Source organism: Bos grunniens, chromosome 15 (genome assembly GCF_055505025.1).
Source record: "Bos grunniens cultivar Pamir isolate PY7600 chromosome 15, Bosgru_T2T1.0, whole genome shotgun sequence".
Taxonomy (NCBI): Eukaryota; Metazoa; Chordata; class Mammalia; order Artiodactyla; family Bovidae; genus Bos; species Bos grunniens.
In genome coordinates this window covers 24,273,284-24,294,492 of record NC_141179.1, presented here as the reverse complement: position 1 = coordinate 24,294,492, position 21,209 = coordinate 24,273,284, and the positions used below count along the sequence as shown (strand labels likewise).

The 21,209-nt window shown below is 47.1% G+C and overlaps 1 protein-coding gene across 23 annotated transcripts in view; it reads right to left on the bottom strand.

The window, feature by feature from the left end:
- NCAM1 (neural cell adhesion molecule 1) overlaps positions 1-21,209 on the bottom strand; it is a 363,617-nt gene that overhangs the window by 33,429 nt on the left and 308,979 nt on the right. For 6 of the 23 annotated variants that reach the window (XM_086339232.1, XM_086339240.1, XM_086339233.1 and 3 more), the window contains exons 9-15: positions 18,103-18,132; positions 13,650-13,800; positions 13,170-13,354; positions 12,543-12,639; positions 12,058-12,228; positions 9,862-9,993; positions 8,484-8,498 (exon numbers count right to left, since the gene is read on the bottom strand). In XM_086339232.1, coding sequence (XP_086195358.1) covers positions 8,484-8,498; positions 9,862-9,993; positions 12,058-12,228; positions 12,543-12,639; positions 13,170-13,354; positions 13,650-13,800; positions 18,103-18,132 — 781 coding nt within the window. Of the gene's footprint in view, positions 1-2,471; positions 2,514-4,093; positions 4,142-8,483; positions 8,499-9,861; positions 9,994-12,057; positions 12,229-12,542; positions 12,640-13,169; positions 13,355-13,649; positions 13,801-18,102; positions 18,133-21,209 lie in introns of all 23 variants that reach the window. The other 17 variants (XM_086339234.1, XM_086339242.1, XM_086339235.1 and 14 more) reach the window with 4 other exon arrangements.

Sequence of the window (21,209 nt, the reverse complement as noted above, 5' to 3'; positions counted from 1 at the left end):
ATAATTATAAATGGATCCACACACACATACACACAGAAAGCAAAAAGCAAAAGACACTGTTTATATTCACCCCTATTGACCAATGATCAACAGATTTTTGGATGCTTCTAGCTACTCTGCTGTTATTCCCACTGCAATTCACATGTGCTACATTCTGCCTTGCAGTTTAGAAATATATTCATGCTCAACACGGGCTGCTGCTCAATCGAGTCTGTCTTTCTATTCTGCCAGTAACCACTGGGACTTACAATTTGGGTCAGTAGTCAAGTGGTTCAAAATAAAGGAGACTCAAACTTTCTTCTCTTTGGATGTCACTACTCATCATTTAATCTGTGGGCAGACATGCTTGATGTTTAAAAATGAAACCTACATCAGGGGAGAGACACTTAATTCCTCCATAACAAAAAACTGGATCCAAGATTGTGTTTTACTTCCAGAGAAGACCAACCTACAGTGAGAGACACCTTAAATACAACCCAAGTTGTGCAAGGACATTGTGTAGCCTTTTCCTGCTACACTCGGCACGGCATACACACTGCGCCCAAGATGCAGAGGATTGGGGCGTCACTGTTAGCAGAAGAGAGGGTGCTGTTAGTCTCATTCCTTTTCCAAAATGCAAAGAAACCCATCATTTGAATTAAACCCATGCGAGCACAGCTCACTGTCGCCTGCCTGCTCTGCTGACAAAACGAAACCTCAAAAGCATCAGGAATTAAAATTCACTGCAGCACGCACACGGAGGGAACACCAAGAAAGCAGACTCTAAGCTATGTTCTGCAGGAGAAAAAAATAACCATTTCATGCAACACGCAGGAACTCTTTTCTTCTCTGTTCAATTATGCATCAGAAACCCTGGCCCGCAGAGTAGAGTGGGAGCCATATTTTGCATTCTTGCTTTCTGCCTTCTGCTCTGAATGCCTTTAATGGGATGCATGCCATTTTCCCTGTGTACTCAGAAATATTATTAAATCTAAAGCTCACATATTATTATGGACACACACACACATGCTCCAGTTGACTCGTCAGGGGTTTCAGGCCTAACACACAAACACACTTCATTAGAGCATCACAAAGATGAGTTTGGGACATGTTTCAGGTTGTAATAAGTGTAATGTTTTCCACGACGGGAAAGATGGGACAGTTTGGCCCTGACTCCACCATTAGGAGATGGATTCCAGAACTTTCATCTGGACTCTCCACACACAAACTTGAGAGCCTGGTAGTGCTTTCTCAGGCCATAATTTTTCTAGCACGAGGGAGGTGGCCCAGGTGTGCTCAGGGCACACACGTCCTCTCTCTGCGGGAGCAAAGGAGGGCGCGTGGTTGAGGAGCAGAGGCTCCCTCCTGCCTCACCGCTCCCTTTCCCCAGGCAGCCAGCTTCTCTTGTTCCTTCGCTTATTTTCAGTCGTTCAGGTATTTTATTTTAATGTGTGTGTGAGCATGTGTGTGTCTCTGTGTGTGCATTTCTCTGTGAGTGTGTTTCTGTGTGTGGGGGGTCCTCTGTGTGTCTGTGTTTCTCTGGGTGTGTCTGTGTCTCTCTGTGTGTGTTTGTGTGTACGTGTGTGCATGTGTGTATATCTGTGTGCGTGTGTCTGCACATGTGTCTGTCTCTGTGTGTGCACGTGTGTGTCCCTGTGTGTGTCTCTGCGTGTGTGCCTGTGTGTGTATCTGTGTGTGCACATGTGTCAGTGTCTCTGTGTGTGCATGTGTCTGTGTGCATGTGTTTGTGTCTGTGTGTGCACGTGTCTCTCTGTGTCTATGCGTATGTGTCTGTGTGCCTGTGTGTGTCTCTGTGTGCGTGTGTGCGCGCCTGTGTCAGTGTCTCTGTGTCTGTGTCTCTGCATGTGTGCCTGTGTATCTGTGTGTACACATATGTCAGTGTCTCTGTGTGTGCATGTGTGTGTCTGTGTGTGTGTCTCTGCGTGTGTGCCTGTGTATCTGTGTGTGCATGTGTGTCAGTGTCTGTGTGTGCGCATGTGTCTGTGTGCCTGTGTGTGTCTCTGTGTGTGTTTGTGTGTCTCTGTGTCTCTCCGTGTGTGTCTGTGTGCCTGTGTGTGTCTCTGTGTGCACGTGTGTCAGTGTCTGTGTGTGTGTGTGTGTGTGTGCACATGTATCAGTGTCTCTGTGTGTCTATCTGTGTGTGTGCACACCTCTGCAGTGGAGAGACAATGAAAGCTGGGAACAGATGCTCTCCTTTTGTCTTCTCAGCATTTCTCTAACCCTTGTCTGTTTTTTAACTTGCGGGTACATTTGGAAAGGTCTCCTGTGCACAGAGCTCTCTTCAAGAATCATTCCTGTCTTTTGGTGATGCTAGAGCAGACAGCATGCTTAGGGACCCACACCAGGAGAGGAGCCTCCGAGCATGCCTAACTGTTGCTTTCAACACTCAGGGGGCCGGGGCAGCACTGGGACCCAAGAGTCCACTCTACACAAGCAGCAGTCAGGCCCAGGCAGCTAAGCTCTCTACTCACTAGTTGCTTCGGTGGTTGTAAGAGCAGGAAGAGGCCAGGTTGCTATGGAAACATGAAGGATGGAAAGGGCACAGAAAGGTGAAAGAGAGAACAGAGATAAATTAAATTTACTGATACATACATGTATGTGTGTATATATATTAAGACACTGTTATAGAGAAAAAAGAGATGGTAAAGGAGGTATGCTCTCATTTCCTTCTTCCCTGATTTATCAGTATGAATGTAGATATTTTAAAGAGATTATCAGAGGTTTTGCTGACAAATTACTCTCAGATGGCAAGTAATAATGTAACTCTTATTTATTCTTACTGCAAATTCTAGCTACTGCATGCTGGGCATTGTGTCTTGTATTTCTCCTACTTAAACTTTGATTTTCATACATACCTACAAAGTAAGCAGACTCTATCCTTCCTTTGGGAAATAAGGAGTCTGAGGTTCAGAGAGGTGGGGTGACTCATTCAAGGTCAGGGAACTGCACGCCAAAGCAGGGGAGCTTGGAGCTGAACCTGGTCGCTGAATTCCTATTGTTCAAGACCACTGCCTGGCAAGCAGTGCAAGAGTGGTGGGCTGTTTCCAAGTCAGACAGATGCCACAAAGGGCTCTGGGCTTGGGGCTCGGGTCACTCCCGCGTGCAGGGCTTCTGATGCACCACGGGGATACGGCCAGCTGAGCGGCCTTGCCGCTGCACTGACTGGGCGCTGAGCACTGGCTGCCATGACACCCTGGGTCTTGTTCAGCTGCCGTCTCCCTGCTCTTTCCCCTAGGAGCACTGGGTTCACCACTGCAAAGAGTGGGAGGCCTGGGGTGCTCCCACCCCCGAGGACTCAGGGGAACAGAAGGACAGGGCAGCTAAGTGAAACGAGGTGGTAAATGAGAGGAGCCCAGACACGGCGACAAAGCTGGAGGCTGCCCAGGTGACACCACTGCCAGACTTAGTGGCACTGCTCCCGGGTGGCAAACAGCTTGATAAACCCCAGGTTTGCTGTTATTTGGGAGTGGGGTGTGATGACTTCTGCTGTTTTCTAGAGAAGAAAAGCAAGGCTCCCTTGTAAAGGGTTAAATAATTTGCCTAATGCCTTCTGCCAGGCACATCTGCAAGCAGGCACTGTTTCTTCTCCCACAAATATTTACAAGAAACGTATGCAGTTATGGAGACAGCAAAAGCTACAGGCCTTGCTATCTAATTTCAATGTCTGAACCCAACTGTGCCAATTAAAATGCCGGGTGAAAACATAACACCCCTAACATTTCTTATGACCCTGTGGAATTGACATTTTTCTTGGCAAAATCGTTTGGCTTCTCTAAATAATCAGCTGACTACGAATCTGGAGGACAGGGCTGGGGGAGCCACAGCCTTGGGGAGCCTGCCTGCGAGATTTTCTGTCCAGAGCAATGCTTTCCACGCGCCTCCTCCTGCGGGGAGAGCTGCTCCCCCCGCCTCCGGCCCCGAATCTGAGCAGCCTGGTGCCTACGTCTCAACTCATTTGCTCCTCTAAAACCCAGCGCTGCCCTCCACCAACAGAGTGGAATTATCACCCGGTAGAGGAGATCACACCAGACAGACACGCTGTGGCTGGCAGAGAGCCACCTGCAGGGAGATGGAAGATGGAAATGATACTCACTATCCAGATGAGACAACGGAACAGGGGTGGAAGAGCTAGCAGGAGCCGCTGAGGAAAGAAAAATGAAGATTGAAAAAAAAAGATCATCGAGGCACACAGACACTGAAGGGGAAAATGGAAGAGGCAAACCAGCGGTGTCAGTAGGAGAAGCTGACAGGAGTTGCAGCGGGAAGAACTCCATGCAGGAGAACAGGTGGCCTACAGCCCCTCTAAGGACGCTCTGACTTCAAACCCTGAGCCTGTGCGGCTGCCCAGCCCCGCGGTTCAGGAAGGGACCAGGCCAGGAACAGCTGCAGGGCTCTCCAACCCTGTGAAAACACACAGGCAGTTCAGCAGCTGTCTCCACAGGATCAGATGTCTGGAGGGAAAGACACCTGGCCCCCAGCTTAAGGTGAACCAACAGAAAAGGGGAAAGTGACCTTGGCTGTGACGTTACCTACCTCTTCATGTGTTTACCTACACAGATGGCACATATTTATAGTAAAATGTGTGCGTGCATCACTCTCTGATTTTAAGGTCCCGATAAAATAGAAACAATCGTCCTCCTTAATGCTGTGACTGGGCGAGGTTGGGATGGTTTGGGATCTGGATGTTACGACAGCCACCGCTGTCCTCCAAACACTAGGAAATGTGGTGCTCTGGCTGCTGCTGTGTGTGCGGAGGACCAAGCAAATTAACATTGAGCCAGGGCACTTTGAAGGGACTGGGACTAACCAAGTAATGCTAACCAGCTTTCTGCATGGTGAACCTTTAGAAATGGTGCATTTGAGACATTTTGGACACTGAATGGATATTTAATTTTTCAGTGGCAACTATTCAGAAGCTGTTCCATCAATAATCACAGAAAACAGGCCCCTTTGAGAGCTAGATAAAAATTTGGAAAAACGTCACCCTATCTCCAATACTGTCTTGACACTCATGGTTAGGTCTTTCTCTTGCCTTCTAGATGAGGTTACCTCGTTAAACCATCCAGAACAATGTCACTGGAATCAGAGCAAGACAGGCTACTAACTCAATATGACTTGACAGTCTGGTTAATTCTGATAAAAGTGTATCTCTCTCTGTTTCTCGTTCTTTCTCTTTTATTTTTTTTGACTTAATTGGTTGTACAGTTGTCCATATTATTCTGGCTGAGGGATGGGGTTTTATATACCTTAATCACAATATATTGCAATGCATTAACATATTTGCCATGTGGCATCTAAGGGGCAAAATATGAAACAACAAATTTCAAGGTGTCACTTTTAAAAAGTAGAGACTCACTTGTAATCTTTATACCCTTGTGAGAAATTGTCTATTTCACTTCATGGTACAGAAGCAATTGAAGAGGTAACATTCAGCCAATGAGATTCTGAAGGTGTGTGGTTCAACCATGGAGGAAAGAGTCATAATAAATTATCATGTCACTTCTTCAGGGTTTCAGTAGCTCTAAGAAGGAAGCAGCCCCTCCTGGGGCAAACAGAGGTCATGAGCCTTCCACCTAAAAGCTTCCTAACAGCATGCAGACACCTGGCCTCGAAATACATGAAACAGGGACATCTTTCCAGGCTGGGGTTTCATTGGTCCCGTTGGAGCCTCGGCTTTCATTACCTTCACAGAAACAAAGGAACCTCCCAGCAGGTAAGCCAGACTTTCTAACTGGGTGGCTCCAAAGCAGGAATCCTTGACATATTGGTGGTATTGGCTAGTTTCACCTGCTCATCTCTGCTGTGACATACTCATGCCCCTGTATATGGTGGAGACCATTAAGGAATCATGAAGCAACCCTAATACTGAGACATGTCAAGCAACTTCAAGTGATGAGCAAATGGCTCTCCCCTACACCTCCCAACTCAGAGGGCCAGCAGCATCAACTCTGTCCAGGGTGCCAGCTCCTGCTGACCCTGACCTGTCTCTTCTCAGACCTGAGGGTGTACCCAGGGCCCACCTCTAGGGCCACAGAAGCAATCTGTGCACCTGTATCCCAATATCATAGGAGGTGGATGCACTGTTCGTGGGTGAGATGAGCCAGCCTCAGATGCCCCTGGTTCTTGGGCTTGGCGTAAGCCGGCAGCTAAACTGATGGCTGATCTTGTTTAAGTTCAGATAACCTTTGTGCCTTTCAAGGAATGGGAGTGAGAACTCAGAGAAGGTCCTTCCAAAAACTTATCCTCACTTCCTAGCAGCAGTAATTGGGTTTTGTCTTGGCAGTGGGAAACGCTGGCATCTTCCTTCCAACTGTAACCTTTTCTCAGGATGGGTTTACGCACAACAGGTTACCTTTTGAGCAAGATCCTCACTTCAACCCTAGGAAGGCTATGGAGGTGAGAGGAAAGACCATAACGATCAACTTCAGTGAGAGTATAATCATCTCTCACCCTGCTCAAGTTCTAGAAAAAAAAATTACGTTCAACTCTAAAACTGTGCCATGCTTTCTGTGTCTAAAAGAGGTCTGCTTTCTAATTCACGTTCAACTCTAAAACTGTGCCATGTTCTCTTTGTCTAAAAAAGGTTTGCTTTTTAATTCTTTAAACCATAACTTAATTAGGTGATTGAGAAAACTGACTTTTCATGTGACTAGCAATGCCTGCTGCTGCACTGCATTACTCATGACTGACTTGGAATGAAGGACTGACCCCACCATTTTCCAAAGGACTTCTTGGAATCTTGCTTGGTTAATCATCCATTTTCATACTGGCAGATAACAAACAACAAAATCTAGAGGTCTTCTTTTTAAAAAATATTAAACGCTGGCTTTTAAAACACAGTGTCTGCTATAAAAATTCTCACCTTAAAGAAGGCTGGGCTGGCAATGAATGAAAACCACTTACGACCTTTGAAGTTCAAGACCCAGTTACTCAGATTCAGTACTCAAACCCCAGTTACTGGGTAAACACTCAGAAGGAGGTCTTGCCTCTCTGTGATGTTACTAAGCCAGCCTCTGTTTACAGATAAAGTCCAGAGGAATGGGCACCTGAAGACTGGGTTAAAGATCCAGGAGGAAGGTGCCCTTGAGCCTTCTGGGTGCTCTGAGGGCAGAGCTGAGCTGTCGGCCCAGAGCGGACAGCTGTCAGTCCTCACTGACAACTCCATTCCCCCTCCACTCTATCCGACTTCTTCCAGAACTGGTTAATTCAGGAACCAACTCTGCTGAGAGAGTAGATTTAGCCCTTGTTCAATATCTCAGAATGCCTACACCGAGCTACTTAGTTTCTGCTGGTGCTGCAATATTTCTGAATAAATTTCAAAAAGATAAGCTTCCCTGAGTGCCTTTCAGGAGCTAGGAGCGTTGCATGAAAAGAATGTGCTGCTGAAGACTTCCCTCCACCCTTCTGAGCTCAGCCTGGGAAGAAGCTGAGCCTCAGCGGACGTGAAGCCCGGGGACATCTATGCAGGTAGAGACTGGACCACAGTTCTGCTCCTGGAGGAGGAGGGATGCTCCTGTTACTCTTGCTTCCAGGTCCACTACTTATAGCTTACAAAATTAGGATGTCCTTTTTGGGGAGAATCACCCCCGTCCTTCATTCTTGGCAATACTGCTACTAAGTAGCTGGCTGTGTGTGTGCGCGTGCTAAGTCGCTCAGTTGTGTCCGACTGTGTGTGACCCCATGGACTGTGGCCTGCCAGGCTCCTCTGTCCATGGGATTCTCCAGGCATGAATACTGGAGTGGGTAGCCTATCCCTTCTCCAGGGGATCTTCCTGACCCAGGGATTGAACCTGGGTCTCCTGTATTGCAGATGGATTTTCCCAAACATGGAAATACATGTTGCAAGTAACCTAGTGCTAAAGAACAGAGTTCACCAGTTAAACTGTGGGCTTAACTCCCCTGCAGGAGGTACCCGTGATGCAAACTCATTCATGCTGTGTGGGTTCCCCCACCCATGCTCCTAGAGCCTTTCAGCTATCACCAGCCAGACAGAAAAGGGAGGTGCAGTGAGCTCAGTTCTTTCACCTCCTAAAAGCACATGTGAAAAGCCTTCTGGGTTCTCGTGCCCATGAAGGGATTCTGAATAGAGGACTGGAGATGCTCTGGTTACTTTTCCGGCATCCTGGCTAATGGTGAGATGATGCCATATCCTTATTTAGAGGCCCTTTGCAGACCTCCACTGTGCTTGGCTCAGCAAAATGTTGCCACAGGGTAATCGTCACACACAGAAATTAATAAATAAACACAATTTCAAAAGACAAAAAATTTGCATGCTCTAAAACAGGACGAGTGTTAGCCTCTTGGAGTAACCTACAGACATTAACAAGAGCACAACTAGACTAAGGTCAGTGTGGTTAGGGCCCGGCCGGCATCATCTACTTCAGCCTCTAGGGGACAAAAGGGACTGGAACTAAATTAAAAAACTAGAACTAGCAGATGTTAACACTCTAGAAACAGGTAATGAGGTATGAAGAGGCACTTACGTGGAAGAGGGCTATCTGCATATCCCATGGATGGAACACAGACGAAAAGAAAAGACAAGAGACAGACCCAAGAAAAAAAAATAAGATGTAAAAGAAATGAATAGGATCCGCAGAACACACGGAGCTGGAAACGCAAATTATCAAATTACTTCAAATCCAGAGAGAAGCAATTCCTGTAGGAGGAAGATGAGACAGGCTCTCTACTTCTGCAAAGAGGCAGGGGGATCACTCTGCAGGCCCCTGACCCCATAGGGAAGAAAGTGGAGGATTCTCCCATATGCCTTTTGACCCCAGGAGTCAGAGGAGGGCCCAGGAAGCTCTGTGACCACTGGGAGAGTCTTGCTACAGCATCTTCTTCACCTGGATGGACTCACCATCCTCCATGGGGAGGAACTCCATCTGTGGAGGGACTGAACTAGACCAGGGCTCACCCAGAGCTTGGCTGTGTGTGGGGACGGAGAAGTATGGCAGGCTTGGCTTAAGGAAAGAGGGAGCAATGGAGGAAAACAGAACTGCAACTCTGAATGGGATCAGGAAGAAGGGACTCCTGAAAGAGGCCGTGACCAAGGAGACCCCAATGGTGCTCCTGAAAGGAGGAGGGGTACGAATGACAGAGGCCATTTTTTCCCTCTTTATTTTGTTGGGGCTTTGTTCCTGCTCATTTATCCTACAGCAAGCTCTGTTTCCCTGTAACTGGATATCTCTGCTTCATCAAAACCCCACAACTAATTATGCCAACCATCACTGCCTTTACTGTCTTCCTTCAAGTCACCAGGTGCTTGGAGCCCATGTGAGTGTGAGTGTGTGTGTGTGTGTGTGTGTGTGTGTGTGTGCATATGGGTGTGTGCTCAGATGCTCAGTGGTGTCTGACTCTTTGCAACCCCGTGGACTATAGCCTGCCAGGCTCCTTTGTCTATGGGATTTCCCAGGCAAGGGTACTGGAGTGGGTTGCCATTCCCTTCTCCCCGGGATCTTCCCGACCCAGGGATTGAACCCAAGTCTTCCTGCACTGGCAGGCAGATTCTTCACCACTGAGCCACCGGGGAAGGCCCTAGGGCCCTTGTGACAAAGAGCAAATCTCCCAAATCTGTCCCCACCACGCTGCCCTGAGTCTCCTCGGTGCCTCTGATGACATGCATGCATGGTTTTCTGACCCGGCTGCTACTCTAACAAGCTGGACCAGCTATTAGACTGTGTCTCCAAGCCCTTTGAGAAACTGAGGACCAAGGGAGTGGTATCGGCCGCCGCTGAGGGCCAGAGAACTAGGAGGTGGGACCACCGTGAGCAGAGGGACCTGTAAAGACAAAACGCTGTCATCTGAACACTGGATGGGTCCCCCCACCCCAGGGAGACGAGCCGGGCAGCGGGCTGTACTTACGGACTGGCTGCGTCTTGAACTCGGAGGCGGCACTGATCTCGCCCAGGCCCTTGCCGTTGAGGGCCGCCAGCCGGACTGCGTACGTCGTCTCGGGCTTGAGGCCCACGATGGTGACGATGCCCTCCATGCTGGCTGTTGTGAGAACAGGTAAAGGGTCACAAAGAGGGGAAAGCCTAATGGTGAAATAGTGCAGCTGCCGTGGTAAACAGTACAGCAAATCCCTCTGCGATTAAAGGTAGAATTCGATCCCGCAGTTCCAGTTCTGGATCTATGTACCAAAGGACTGGAAGCAGGGACTGGAATAGATATTTGTACAAACGTTCAAGGCCATCTTGTTTACAATAGCTGAACTGTGGAAACAACCCAAATGCCCCCCAACAGATGAATGCATAAACAGAACGTGGTCTTCCATACAGTGGAGTATTGCCCAGTTTTAAAAAGGCATGACATTCTGACGCACTACAGCAGGCATGAACCTTTGGGACATCACACTAACTGAGATAGGACAGATACAAAAGGACAAATACTGTATTATTCCACTTACATGAAGTACCTATAATAGTCAATATATACAGAGAGACTATCAATAGTCAACTATGGGCTTCCATGGTGACTCAGTGGTAAAGAATCGTCTGCCAACACAGGAGAAGCATAAGATGCAGGTCTGATCCCCCAGTCAGGAAGATCCCCCGGAGGAGGAAATGGCCATTCACTCCAGTATTCTTGCCTGGGAAATCCCATGGATAGAGGAGCCTGGTGGGCTACAGTCCAGGGGGTTGCAAAAGATTCAGACATGGCTTGGAGACTAAAGAGCAACAACAAGAGTCAACTCTATAGAAAGCAGAAGGGTGGCTGCCAGGGGCTGGGGCAGGAGGGAATGCGGAGTTGTCATTTAATGGGTATTGACTTTAGGATGAAAAAGTTCTGGAGATGGACAGTGGTGACCGCATAACGATTTAATGCCACTGAACTGTGAACACTAGAAAATGGTTAAAATAATAGTTTTTATGTTATATATAGTGCTCACTCAGTCATGTCCGAATTTTGCGACCCCACAGACTATAGCCCACCAGGCTCCTGTGTCCATGGGAGTCTCCAGGCAAGAATACTGGAGTGGGTTGCCATTTCCCATTCCAGGGGATCTTTCTGATCCAGGGATCGAACCTGAGTCTTTTATGTCTCTTGCACTGGCAGGTGGATTCTTTACCACTAGTGCCAGCTGGGAAGCTCATGTTATATACATTTTACTACATTAAAAAAGTTAACTAGGAAACAAAAAGTCTGTTGGACATAGGATTAACCTGCCACAAAGTTCGTATGAGGTTTCAGGGGGATGTCAGGGAGGTGAAGGATGATTTTCCTGTAGTTCTAATCCTGATTACGCAGAAAGTCCTCCTAGCCCTCCCCAAAGCTGGAGTGATGGGAGCTTCCTGCAAGGATGAGTTCTCAGTAAAACTGAGTCGGAAGATGTCTCTGAATTGCTGTGACACTGCATCCTAATCCAATCCATTCTCAGTTCTACCCTCATTTCTGGGATTAAAAATTTCTATGGAAACAAAACTTACTTCACTGAGTTATTCCAATTAAACCTCAAAGGGAGAGTCAGACATAAACACATTCAATCCTCAGGGCAAGATGAGCTGAGCTCAGAAACTTCAAACTGCAGTCATCCAAGGGTCATTTTTCAAATCTTTGGAAATATTATCATAGAATTGATTTAAAAGAGCTGTCTCGCCGGCTCTGCTTATTAGGTTAATGTCATAATTACACGGCAGTCCCTGAATATACCCAAGCAGGACTGGATGGGTGACAGCAGAGACCCTGAAGCACACGGAACCCAAATGTGCACAGCAGGGTAGACAGGACTCCTCTGGGTTGTGCTCAGCACTTAAGTAGGGCTTCTGCTTGGAATGCAGAGCCGGCCTCATCTGTCCTGGCACGGTCATGAGAACCAGGTTCTGAAGTGCCGGGGTGGCAGAAGGCCAACAGCCCCACATGAGACGTGACCACAGCCTAAGGCTGGATACCAGTGACGGTCCTGCAGCACGGGACATCAGCGGGATGGCAGGCAGTGGCATCTGGCGTTCCCCAGTCGGGGGGTGTCACGTCAGAAGCCAGGATCTGGTGAACTCAAGGGGGCTGTGCATGTGTGCCCAGAGACATCATTCTCAAGTAAACTCCGACTCTGCAACTTACCTTCCTTGGCATCATACCACTTGGAGTGCCACACCTCCTCGCCCATTGCTCTCCACTCAGCTTTGTATTTGAGGATGGGCACTCCGCCTGTGGCCTCTGGCTCATCAAATTGCACCTGTGCTGTGCTAGAGTATGGCTCCACCTGGTCGATGGATGGTGAGGATGGAGTATCTGTGGGGAAGACACACATGGAGACCCAGGTCAGCTGGATGTGGCCCAGGACGTAACTTCCGATCATGAAACATGACTCTCTTATTTAACTCTTGCAAATCTTGTCATCTGTATTCTGTCTTCCTGGTCTACCCCACCATATAATTCTCTCCCAATATACCCCATGTCTAGATCTTTAAGCCCCCTTAGCTCTCAGCCTCCTTACCCTGTGGTTGCTGACCTTTACTCCCCCTTCTTCCCACTTTCTGTCATCATAGAAGGTCATGAAATGGACCAGCCAGGGTGAGGGTGGTGTAGCTGGAAGGGGCACTCACCTGCTTGGACAAGGATGAATTCCAAAGACTCCTGTCCGATGCGGTTCACTGCGGTACAGTTGTAGTTTCCAAAATCATTTTCAGAGTCTGGGGTCACCTTTAGAGAGAAGGAGCTCTTGGGTTACAAGTGTCCCACGGAATGGCCACAACCTCAGATCCTTGTTTACTGAACTAAGAATAGAATCAGCAAAGCTCCGGCTCATAGAGTTGGTAGATGCAAACTACTATATAGAGAATGGATAAACGACAAGGTATAGCACAGGGAACGCCATCCAATTTCCTGGGATAAACTACAATGGGAAAGACGATAATAAAGAAGAATGCATCTCTGTGTATAACTGAGTCATGGTGCTGAACAGCAGAGATGGGCACAACATTGCAAATCAACTATACTTCAATAAAAAAAAAAGAAAGGGGTCTCATGAGGAAGGAACACTCTGCTCCCCTCCAGGCCCTGATCTGGCTCCTCGAGAGGAAGGAGCAGGCTGAGGCTGGCTTTCTTCCCCAACGAATGGCTGCCCAGGATGCGCCAGAGAAGCGAGGGAGAGGATATCAGCTGTACCCAGCAGCCTGTCCACATTCAGACCACAGCTCCTGCACCGCGCCCCCGCCCCCACACCGCCTCACCTCCAGGTAGCTGGCGGACGGGGTGTTGTAGATCTTGATGTTGCTGTAGTTGGAGCTGGGCAGCAGCTGACCGTCTCGGAACCACGAGATAGTGGCACTGGGGTAGGCAAACACCTCGCAGGTGATGTTCACCTGGTTCCCCTCCCAAGTGTACACAGCCACAGGGCCCTGCAGCTTGGGGGCATCTGCAAAGAAGGACAGCGGCTCCAGAAAGACTGCTGTGATCGCGGAGTCCCCCCCACTCTGGCTTCCAGCCCTGAGATGGCGGAAGCCGATCTGACGCGGGGGAAAGCGGGGATCGGGGCTTTTCCCATGAGCTGCGTGGGGAGACAAGCAGACCCGTAAGTCTGAGGATGGTGTGGGGGGGCCCCTTGGGGACACAGCTTTGGGATGACCTAGGGCCTACCGCCGTGGGACAGGTGCGTCATCCCGACCCTGCGCAGCCCTCCCTGCCCCGCATCCTCCCGCCGTTCTCCTCACATTGCACTTCGAGGTACATGGACTGGGAGTCCTGGCCGATGGTGTTGCTGGCAGTGCAGACATACTCCCCGGCGTCGGTGTACTGGATGCTCTTCAGCGTCAGGGACGACACGCGGGCGTGGCTGCGCACCACCATGTGCCCGTCCAGGGTCTGCCGGAAGGGGAGGGGCGGTGTCAGCGTCTGAAGTGGGCGGGGCTGAGACCAGGCATCACTGCGCATGACCAGCCTCACAGCTCTCCCCTCTTTGTGCCAACGTCTAGGTCTTGCTTTAGGTACCAACTTGTGGCAGCGCGGCTCCAGAGAGCACCATGGGAACTTGGGTGCATCCCAAACAGAAAAATGGGTCTCAGTTTATCCAAGCAGCCTAGCCTGTGTGCCAAGACTGGCTTGAGAAGGACAATCGAGGCCCCCAGACAGCTTGGCTTGGCATATCTGAAATGGAAGCCAAAGTCTGGCCAGCAGGCATTGCAGCTGCAACGGTCTCACCTCATGAGGTTCTGGAAAACCTGCACTTCCGTCCTTTCCTTCCCGCCTATCTGCCTGTTCCCTGGTGTGTGCACATGTAATGGGAACTCCGAATGCGCCAAATGAAAGAAATGATACAAGAAAGTCATCTTTCTGAAGATGCCTCATTTTCTTGAATGCTTAACACTAAAACAGTTTCATTCCAAGAAAGTCTAACAATCCAGAGCTCAGGAGCTGTTGTGCTGGAAGTGAGGGGAACTGGGTCCCCTGTCCTGGGATGGTGATACAGAGATTGCCAGGCATATTTAGGACCCTAGACACCACAATCACCATGTTTTAGCCCTTGACACTAGAAGTGTCTTTCTGAGTCTTTGGAATTACAAGAACTGGTCAAACAGGCAATCAGCATATGAGGCCTGGGCAATGGGTCCTGGAATATTTCCTAGGGGTTTCCCCTTTATACTCAAGTAAAATGGTTGCTGGCCTAGGAAGAGTCTGGGCATGTGGCCTGAGTTCAGATCCTCAAGAAAGGGGGTCATCTGAAGAAGGAGTCTGGCTTCTCATGGGCTGGGCCGTACTTTTATGTCCACTGTGTGGTATTCCATAGACAGGGGCATGTGAGTGCTCTGCCTATTGCATCTGTCATCCCATGAGGTCGCGCTTTTAAAGAACTAGAGAATACCTGCCTTCAGGTTTGGAAGCCTGAAATCCAGTCCTGAAATATCATAAAGCAGGCCAGTTTGGGGAATTCAAAAACAAGACACCATCGGCCTTAACTGCAGCCTCAGATCTACCACAAGAAGTCCCTCTGTCATCCCTGGTATTTAGCTGATCAGTCGTGTCCGATTCTTTGTAACCCTATGGACTGTAGCCCACCAGGCTCCTCTGTCCATGAAGATTCTCCAGGCAAGAACACTGGAGTGGGTTGCCATACCCTCCTCCAGGGGATCTTCCCAACCCAGGGACAGAACCCAGGTCTCTTGCATTGCAGGCGGATTCTTTACTGTCTGAGCCACCAGGGGAACCCAGCATCCCTGGTAGAGCTGGTCTATTTCAGTCATTTAAGCCCCATCGCATTTCATATCCAGAAGCTGGAACACAACTGCCAGCAAGCAGACAGAAGAGCTGAGCAAAACCATCACCACCTGCTGCAGTATGTGCCACCCCTCTCTGACAGGAATGCCCAGATGCCTCGGCTCTCCGCCCCCAGGTGCCATGTGAAGCTGAGAGGCTGACTGGTTGAGAAGGAGCACCCCCAGAGGATATGCACATGAATGTGAGCTGACATGGGCTGGGGTAGAGGCCTTGCCTAGAAAATCCGAGACATCTGGTTTGTTGAAGATACTGGCTCCTGAAAACCCTTTTCAAGTGGGCAGACAGGGTCCATGGCAGTGTGTGATTTTCGTGTGCCAAGCAAAATCTTGACCCATCACCTAAACCTGTGGCATCCGGAGTGTGAGGTCATCCCTGCAGTATCTACGAGGGCTGACCTGACCTGCTCATCATCCCTATTTCCCCAAAAGACAGAAGAGTAAGAACATAGGTTCAGCCAACAGTAACGCCAGCCAGAAGCTGAACTCTATAATTTTTTGTCACATTTCTAGGACTTGTCCTTGAGGCCACCACCACAAACCAGGAAAACTGACCGGAACCGTTCAGAAGTCAAGAGAACATTTCCATAAGGAAGGATGTAGCAGCAGAAGACATAAAGAGAGTCATGTATGTAAGAGAAGGACATCAACAAGCAAGCCCAAAGGGGGGCATGGGCAGTTTTTACTCAGAATAATCTAGAAAATGGTCAGAGAGAAATGACGGCACTGACAGTCCTATTTTCCCCCCTTCTATCAGGTCAGTTTGTCTAAATTTCTCTCTGGAAAATTTTCTCACTGAATGATGTCAACAGAGCAGTAGGCGGCCTTCCACAGGGATCTGTAGTTTTGCGGTGGCTCAAGACAGGACTGATGACAGGATTACTTGCCAGATGCCCAGTTCTTCCCTCCGAGGGGGCGCAGACAGACTCCAGGGTGATTGGACTATTTCCCTCTGAAATGATTTACTCTGGCACCAGGCCAGAGTCAGACAGCGCCCCCTCCAAGCCATCCAGACCAGAGGTCATGTAGGCTGATGGTCCAGATTCAAGAAGGAAGCAGATAAACTGGACATGAATGAAAAGATTGTTATGGCAAAAAGACCCTGTTTTGCAAAAAAAAAAAAAGCATGAAGGGCAATTACAATTGCTCTTCTCATCAAAACATTTTTGTCTCTCTTCTTGCCGGGAGAAGTCCTAAGGCTTTCCAGAGCTTACAGAGTGAAATTGGCCACAACTCAAGCCTTCTTTCGAACTCATCTGGATTCGTGGTCTTCACTTCTGACTGAGACAAATAGAAGGGAACGGCGCTTCTGAGCCCCAGGGGGCAGAACTCACTTGAAAGTCAATTATGTCCAGAGTGAGATAACTTAAGATAAGGACACTTCGGCAAAACGGAGTGAGGTGTCTGCTTTCCTGGGAGTAAACCAATTACTTCCACTACTAATAGCAATCCTCTCAACATCTCCTTAATGCTCCCTGATAAATCTCAGCTCCTCCTCTAGCTGGGTCTAAATCTGAATGACAGGGGAAGATGCACAAGGCCAGGTGGAATGAGAGGGGAAGTGGTTCAGGAGTGGCTGATAATTAACCCTTCTTTTCTCCCATCTCCAATCTTAATGAGCCTGTGACTTCTGGGCAATAAAGCACCCAGTCTGTGACAGCACTCCTGGGCTGCAGGAAGAAAGTGTTTCAGTGATCCTGTGCCCCTAACTACAGTCCCTACGCTGTGGAGGAAGGGATGATACAAAGGGAGCTTATAATGAACTAGATTTGATGACAGCAGGCTGCAGAAACTACTATCAGTGCCTGGGGACAGGCAGTCAACTTTTTAAATATTAAACGGCATTAAATATTTATAGCCATGACCTGAACACATGAGTTATGTGTTCTGAATAATTATCATTTCTGAAAGACCAGGGGGATGGGTTTATCCAATTTAAATATAGTCCACAGGATTGCCATATTCTACATTTATAGTCTTACACAATATCTAAGTTCCATCTAGAGAAAAGGTTCCTTTATATTTTACAGATTAGATTTTTGAACTTCATCTAAAGCATACTGGTTTTGATTTCAATCCTGTCACTTAATCACACAAATCAGGTCAAGAACGGTAGACATAATCCTAAGTAGGGTCTTGGGTGTGTAGCAATTACAATCTAAAGATTAATATTTAACCTCAGTTTTCAAACTAAGTCCCACATTACCCAAATGGCAGTCAGAGAAATTTCAAAGGCTAAATACGCTACTGACTTAAAACACACACACACACAAACACACACACACACACACAGAACCATTTATGACACATCATTCTAATCTCATAAATTTAATGCTCTATAAAAGTAACATAGATGTGTTTAGCAATTTGGGAAAACCAATGAGAGACGTCATTTGCATTGCTTCGAGATGAAATGTGATGTGGTAATTTACCAAGACCAATCATGATAAAATAAGCGAGCAACAAGATGAGTTGAGCTGGAAAGGTAAGGGCTGAGTGGGTTTTTAGATCACTAAACTCTGTGACTTTATGATCCAAAGCCACATCAACCAGGTGAGAGTCAAAAAATTTCATCATTTCAAAATGCCTGGCCTGGGAATTGGGGCCATTTATTTCTCTGAGTATAATTACCTGGATGTGATTTTATCAGCATCAGCAAGAGAATAAGATCCGGTCTTAGGAAATAATAAAGATTTGTTCATCCACTCCCAACATACCTTGCTCGCTCATCCTGCAAGGACACTATTGCTAAGTAACGTCTACCACTATGGACCTATTCTTGAATCACACTAAATTACTAGTTAGTTTTAGCATGTCTGGTTATTAAACTGCAATGGCGAGTTAAACTGTAGTGCTTGCAAAACTAAAGACTGACTAGTGGTCGGGCAAGCTATACCTCTTGCTTCTCTGGTCGAGTCCACGAAGCCTGGAGAGAACAAGATATAAAACACAACAAGAGAGCAGTAAAATTTTACAATATGTTGCTTCAGAGAATTGATGTATCCCACTGCGTTCCGTGCACATGCAGTTTCTTTCCAATTCAGAGCTTTTTCCAAGGCCCACCTTCAATGGTGTGTTTACTGCCCAATGTAACTTAGGATTTAGCTTATGCTTAGCTTTTCTGCCCCCCTTATGCACATTAAGGTGTACAATTCACAGGTAACGCTTCTCCTAATCTTTGGAAGACATACATATGGCTACCAGCTGACATAGTAGACTGCTCCTATTCCCAAATACCTTGAATATCCCTCATGTCAGTAGGTGACACTGCTAGCTCCAACCACACAATACAGAGAAACTTATAGAGTAGGTTTCCTCCTTCGGATTTGATGGGACAGCTTATCACACATACATTATTTTGTGCTCATGCATTTTGCAACTCTGCATGCATACTATTAAAATCAAATTTGTATTAAAAAAAAGGGGGGGGGGGAATGAAGAAAGGAAGAGAGAGGGTATATTAGGAATGAGAAGAATGCCCTTAAGACTACGGGGCAGGATGGTTTGAGGATACTGAACTCTGAGTGCTGTGGTAGGTTCCAGTTGGTTCTTAAAGGCAGAGGGACGACATGCTGGTTTAAGCATCTTCATCAAACATGGCATTCACAAAGGAGAGAGCCAACCCAGAAACACAGGGGCCTTTGGGTATTTTCCTACCCGCATCAAGATTTTTTATTTATCCAGCACTGGGGAATCTACTCTGCTTACAGCTTTTCTGATTTCATGATGGGAGTCAAAAACATCATACCTGATGTCGTTGACTGCCTGACTATCCCTGAGGTTCAGACGGAAAAAGGATACAAAAGACACCAGAGACACAGCAATGCAATCCCAGGAATGCGAATGAATTAGCAAACATTTAGTAAGAGGCTACTAAATGCAAGGAGAGGCTACTAAATGCAAGGAGCTGTCACGAGAAATGAGGGATGTGGATTATGTCACAGGATGGTGGAGTGAAGAAGGAAGTGAGAAACAGGAACACGCATAGACCAGAGCAACAGCGGGCAGACATGTCACACGTGGCTGCTGTGTCCACATCACTGAGAAGCTTGTGTGTCACATGCCAGGGCTGCACGAATCAAGACTGGTTTCAGGGCCTCCATCATATGAGTTGTTTGCTTTTCAGATCAGATTCTTCCTGCGTCTCTCTCAACTCACTGTGGTTTTGTGGCTTTTAGAGTAAGTGGATGCTAGTAACACAGTGCTTCTAGTAGCCTGAACTTCCACCTGTGTTCCTGGTGGGATAATAAGATATATCTTTTTTTTTTCCTTAGATCAGAATTTCAGGTGAACAATGACTAATTTTTTAATTTTTAGTGTAGTGTTTAAAATTTAAAACATCTAGCAAAAGAAGATCCCCATGCAGCGTTTACCTGGGACACACTTATACTTAAAAGAAAATATCTGGTAACCCTAGTTGGGAAAAGCAGAGGCAGTTCAGTAAGTGGCTAAAGCACACCTCCTGTAAGAGGAATTGGTAAGGACATCAGTCCAGGTCCTGACAAACAGTGCCAGGGAGAGAGCAAACAGGATAACCTGACCCTGGTAATTTGGTGAAGGCATGTAGCCCACTTTAAGATAACCTGATATGCAAATATACACACTTACAAATTAGAATATGATTAGCTATTTGAAAATGGTTAATTCCAGGTGCTTTTTAACATTGCGTGTTTCATGATGTTACACACAAGTCTGTAGGAATATGTATACAAACTAAAGTGGGGTGATAGACACTTCTCCTAGGTTTTCCCCTGTTAGACTTCTGTCCACATCCTAGATAAAACAGACTCTAACTGCTCAATGCAGGCACCTTACCCTGCGTTTAAGAGTAAGCACCTGATTTGTACTGAATGAGGAGTTCTTCCTGATGAAAAGAAACTTCAGTCTCCAAGGAATCCAGAGTTTCAAAACGTTTCTCTCTTTTGTAGGATACTCTGTCAACTCAAGATACAAGGTTCATGAAATGCCTTTTACTTATTTCTGTCTCTTCTGATCTCAACACTTTGTGTCTCTCTTTCTCCTTAGACATTAAGGTTTTACCAGCCTTTCTTTCTCAGTCTCTTCAAAGGCCTAGAGACGTTCAAATGAGCAGGCAATGGAGAGAGTATGCAAGTCACCATCTAGGGGCCTCACTCAGTAAGTAAATAGCACCTGGAATTTAGTGCCACTTACTGTGAGTCTTTAAAATACCTGGCAATTTAAAAAATGAGTCTGAATGGGATGAGTAATAAAATGATGTGGATGCACAAATTTTCTTGGTATCACAATGACCTCCATACACAGAGATCAAACTGACCCACCACAATGTTCAAAAATTTTGGCCAACATATTAGTGACCACTAAGAAATGGATTAACTGTCAGACAGATGATCTCTCCTAATGATCTTAGTGACCCAACCTAGCCTAGTTATTATCAGCTGTTGAGTGAAACCAACTCAACTAAAGCCTAACAGATTGATTATAATCAATCTGAAATGAGTGCTTTGACTAAAGCTGGATATTATCAAAGATATTATGTGACTTTTAGGCTCACTGTACTTTTTTTTTTTTTGCTTTCTTTCTCATCTTTTTTGAATGAAGAACATCAGTATTCCATTAGAAAGTCAGCACAATTCCATGGTTGAAAGCTTTTGCTCTCCCTCCTCTTAAAAAGGAGAAATACTAGACTCAACTAAGCAGTGAAGCAAAAGAGAAAGCCGTATTTAATCAGTGTCTACTGTCACCAACTTTATTAAAGGAAGCACTGAGCCTCCCAAGAAAGTCATCAGGATCATTAGAGAGCACCACAGCGTTATGCCCTCTACCCCTGAGCCACTGACCCCTGGTTGCATTCTAAGGGCTCAGCACTTGATTTTGTCCCAGTCAATATTTTTATCAAGGACTTGGACAAAGATATTTCAAATAAGTATTCATACCAGGTTGGAAGCAACAGCTAATACAGATGCTGGACAGCAGTTGCATGGAGAAGGCTGAAATACCTGCCCTTGGGTCTTGGACTTAAGA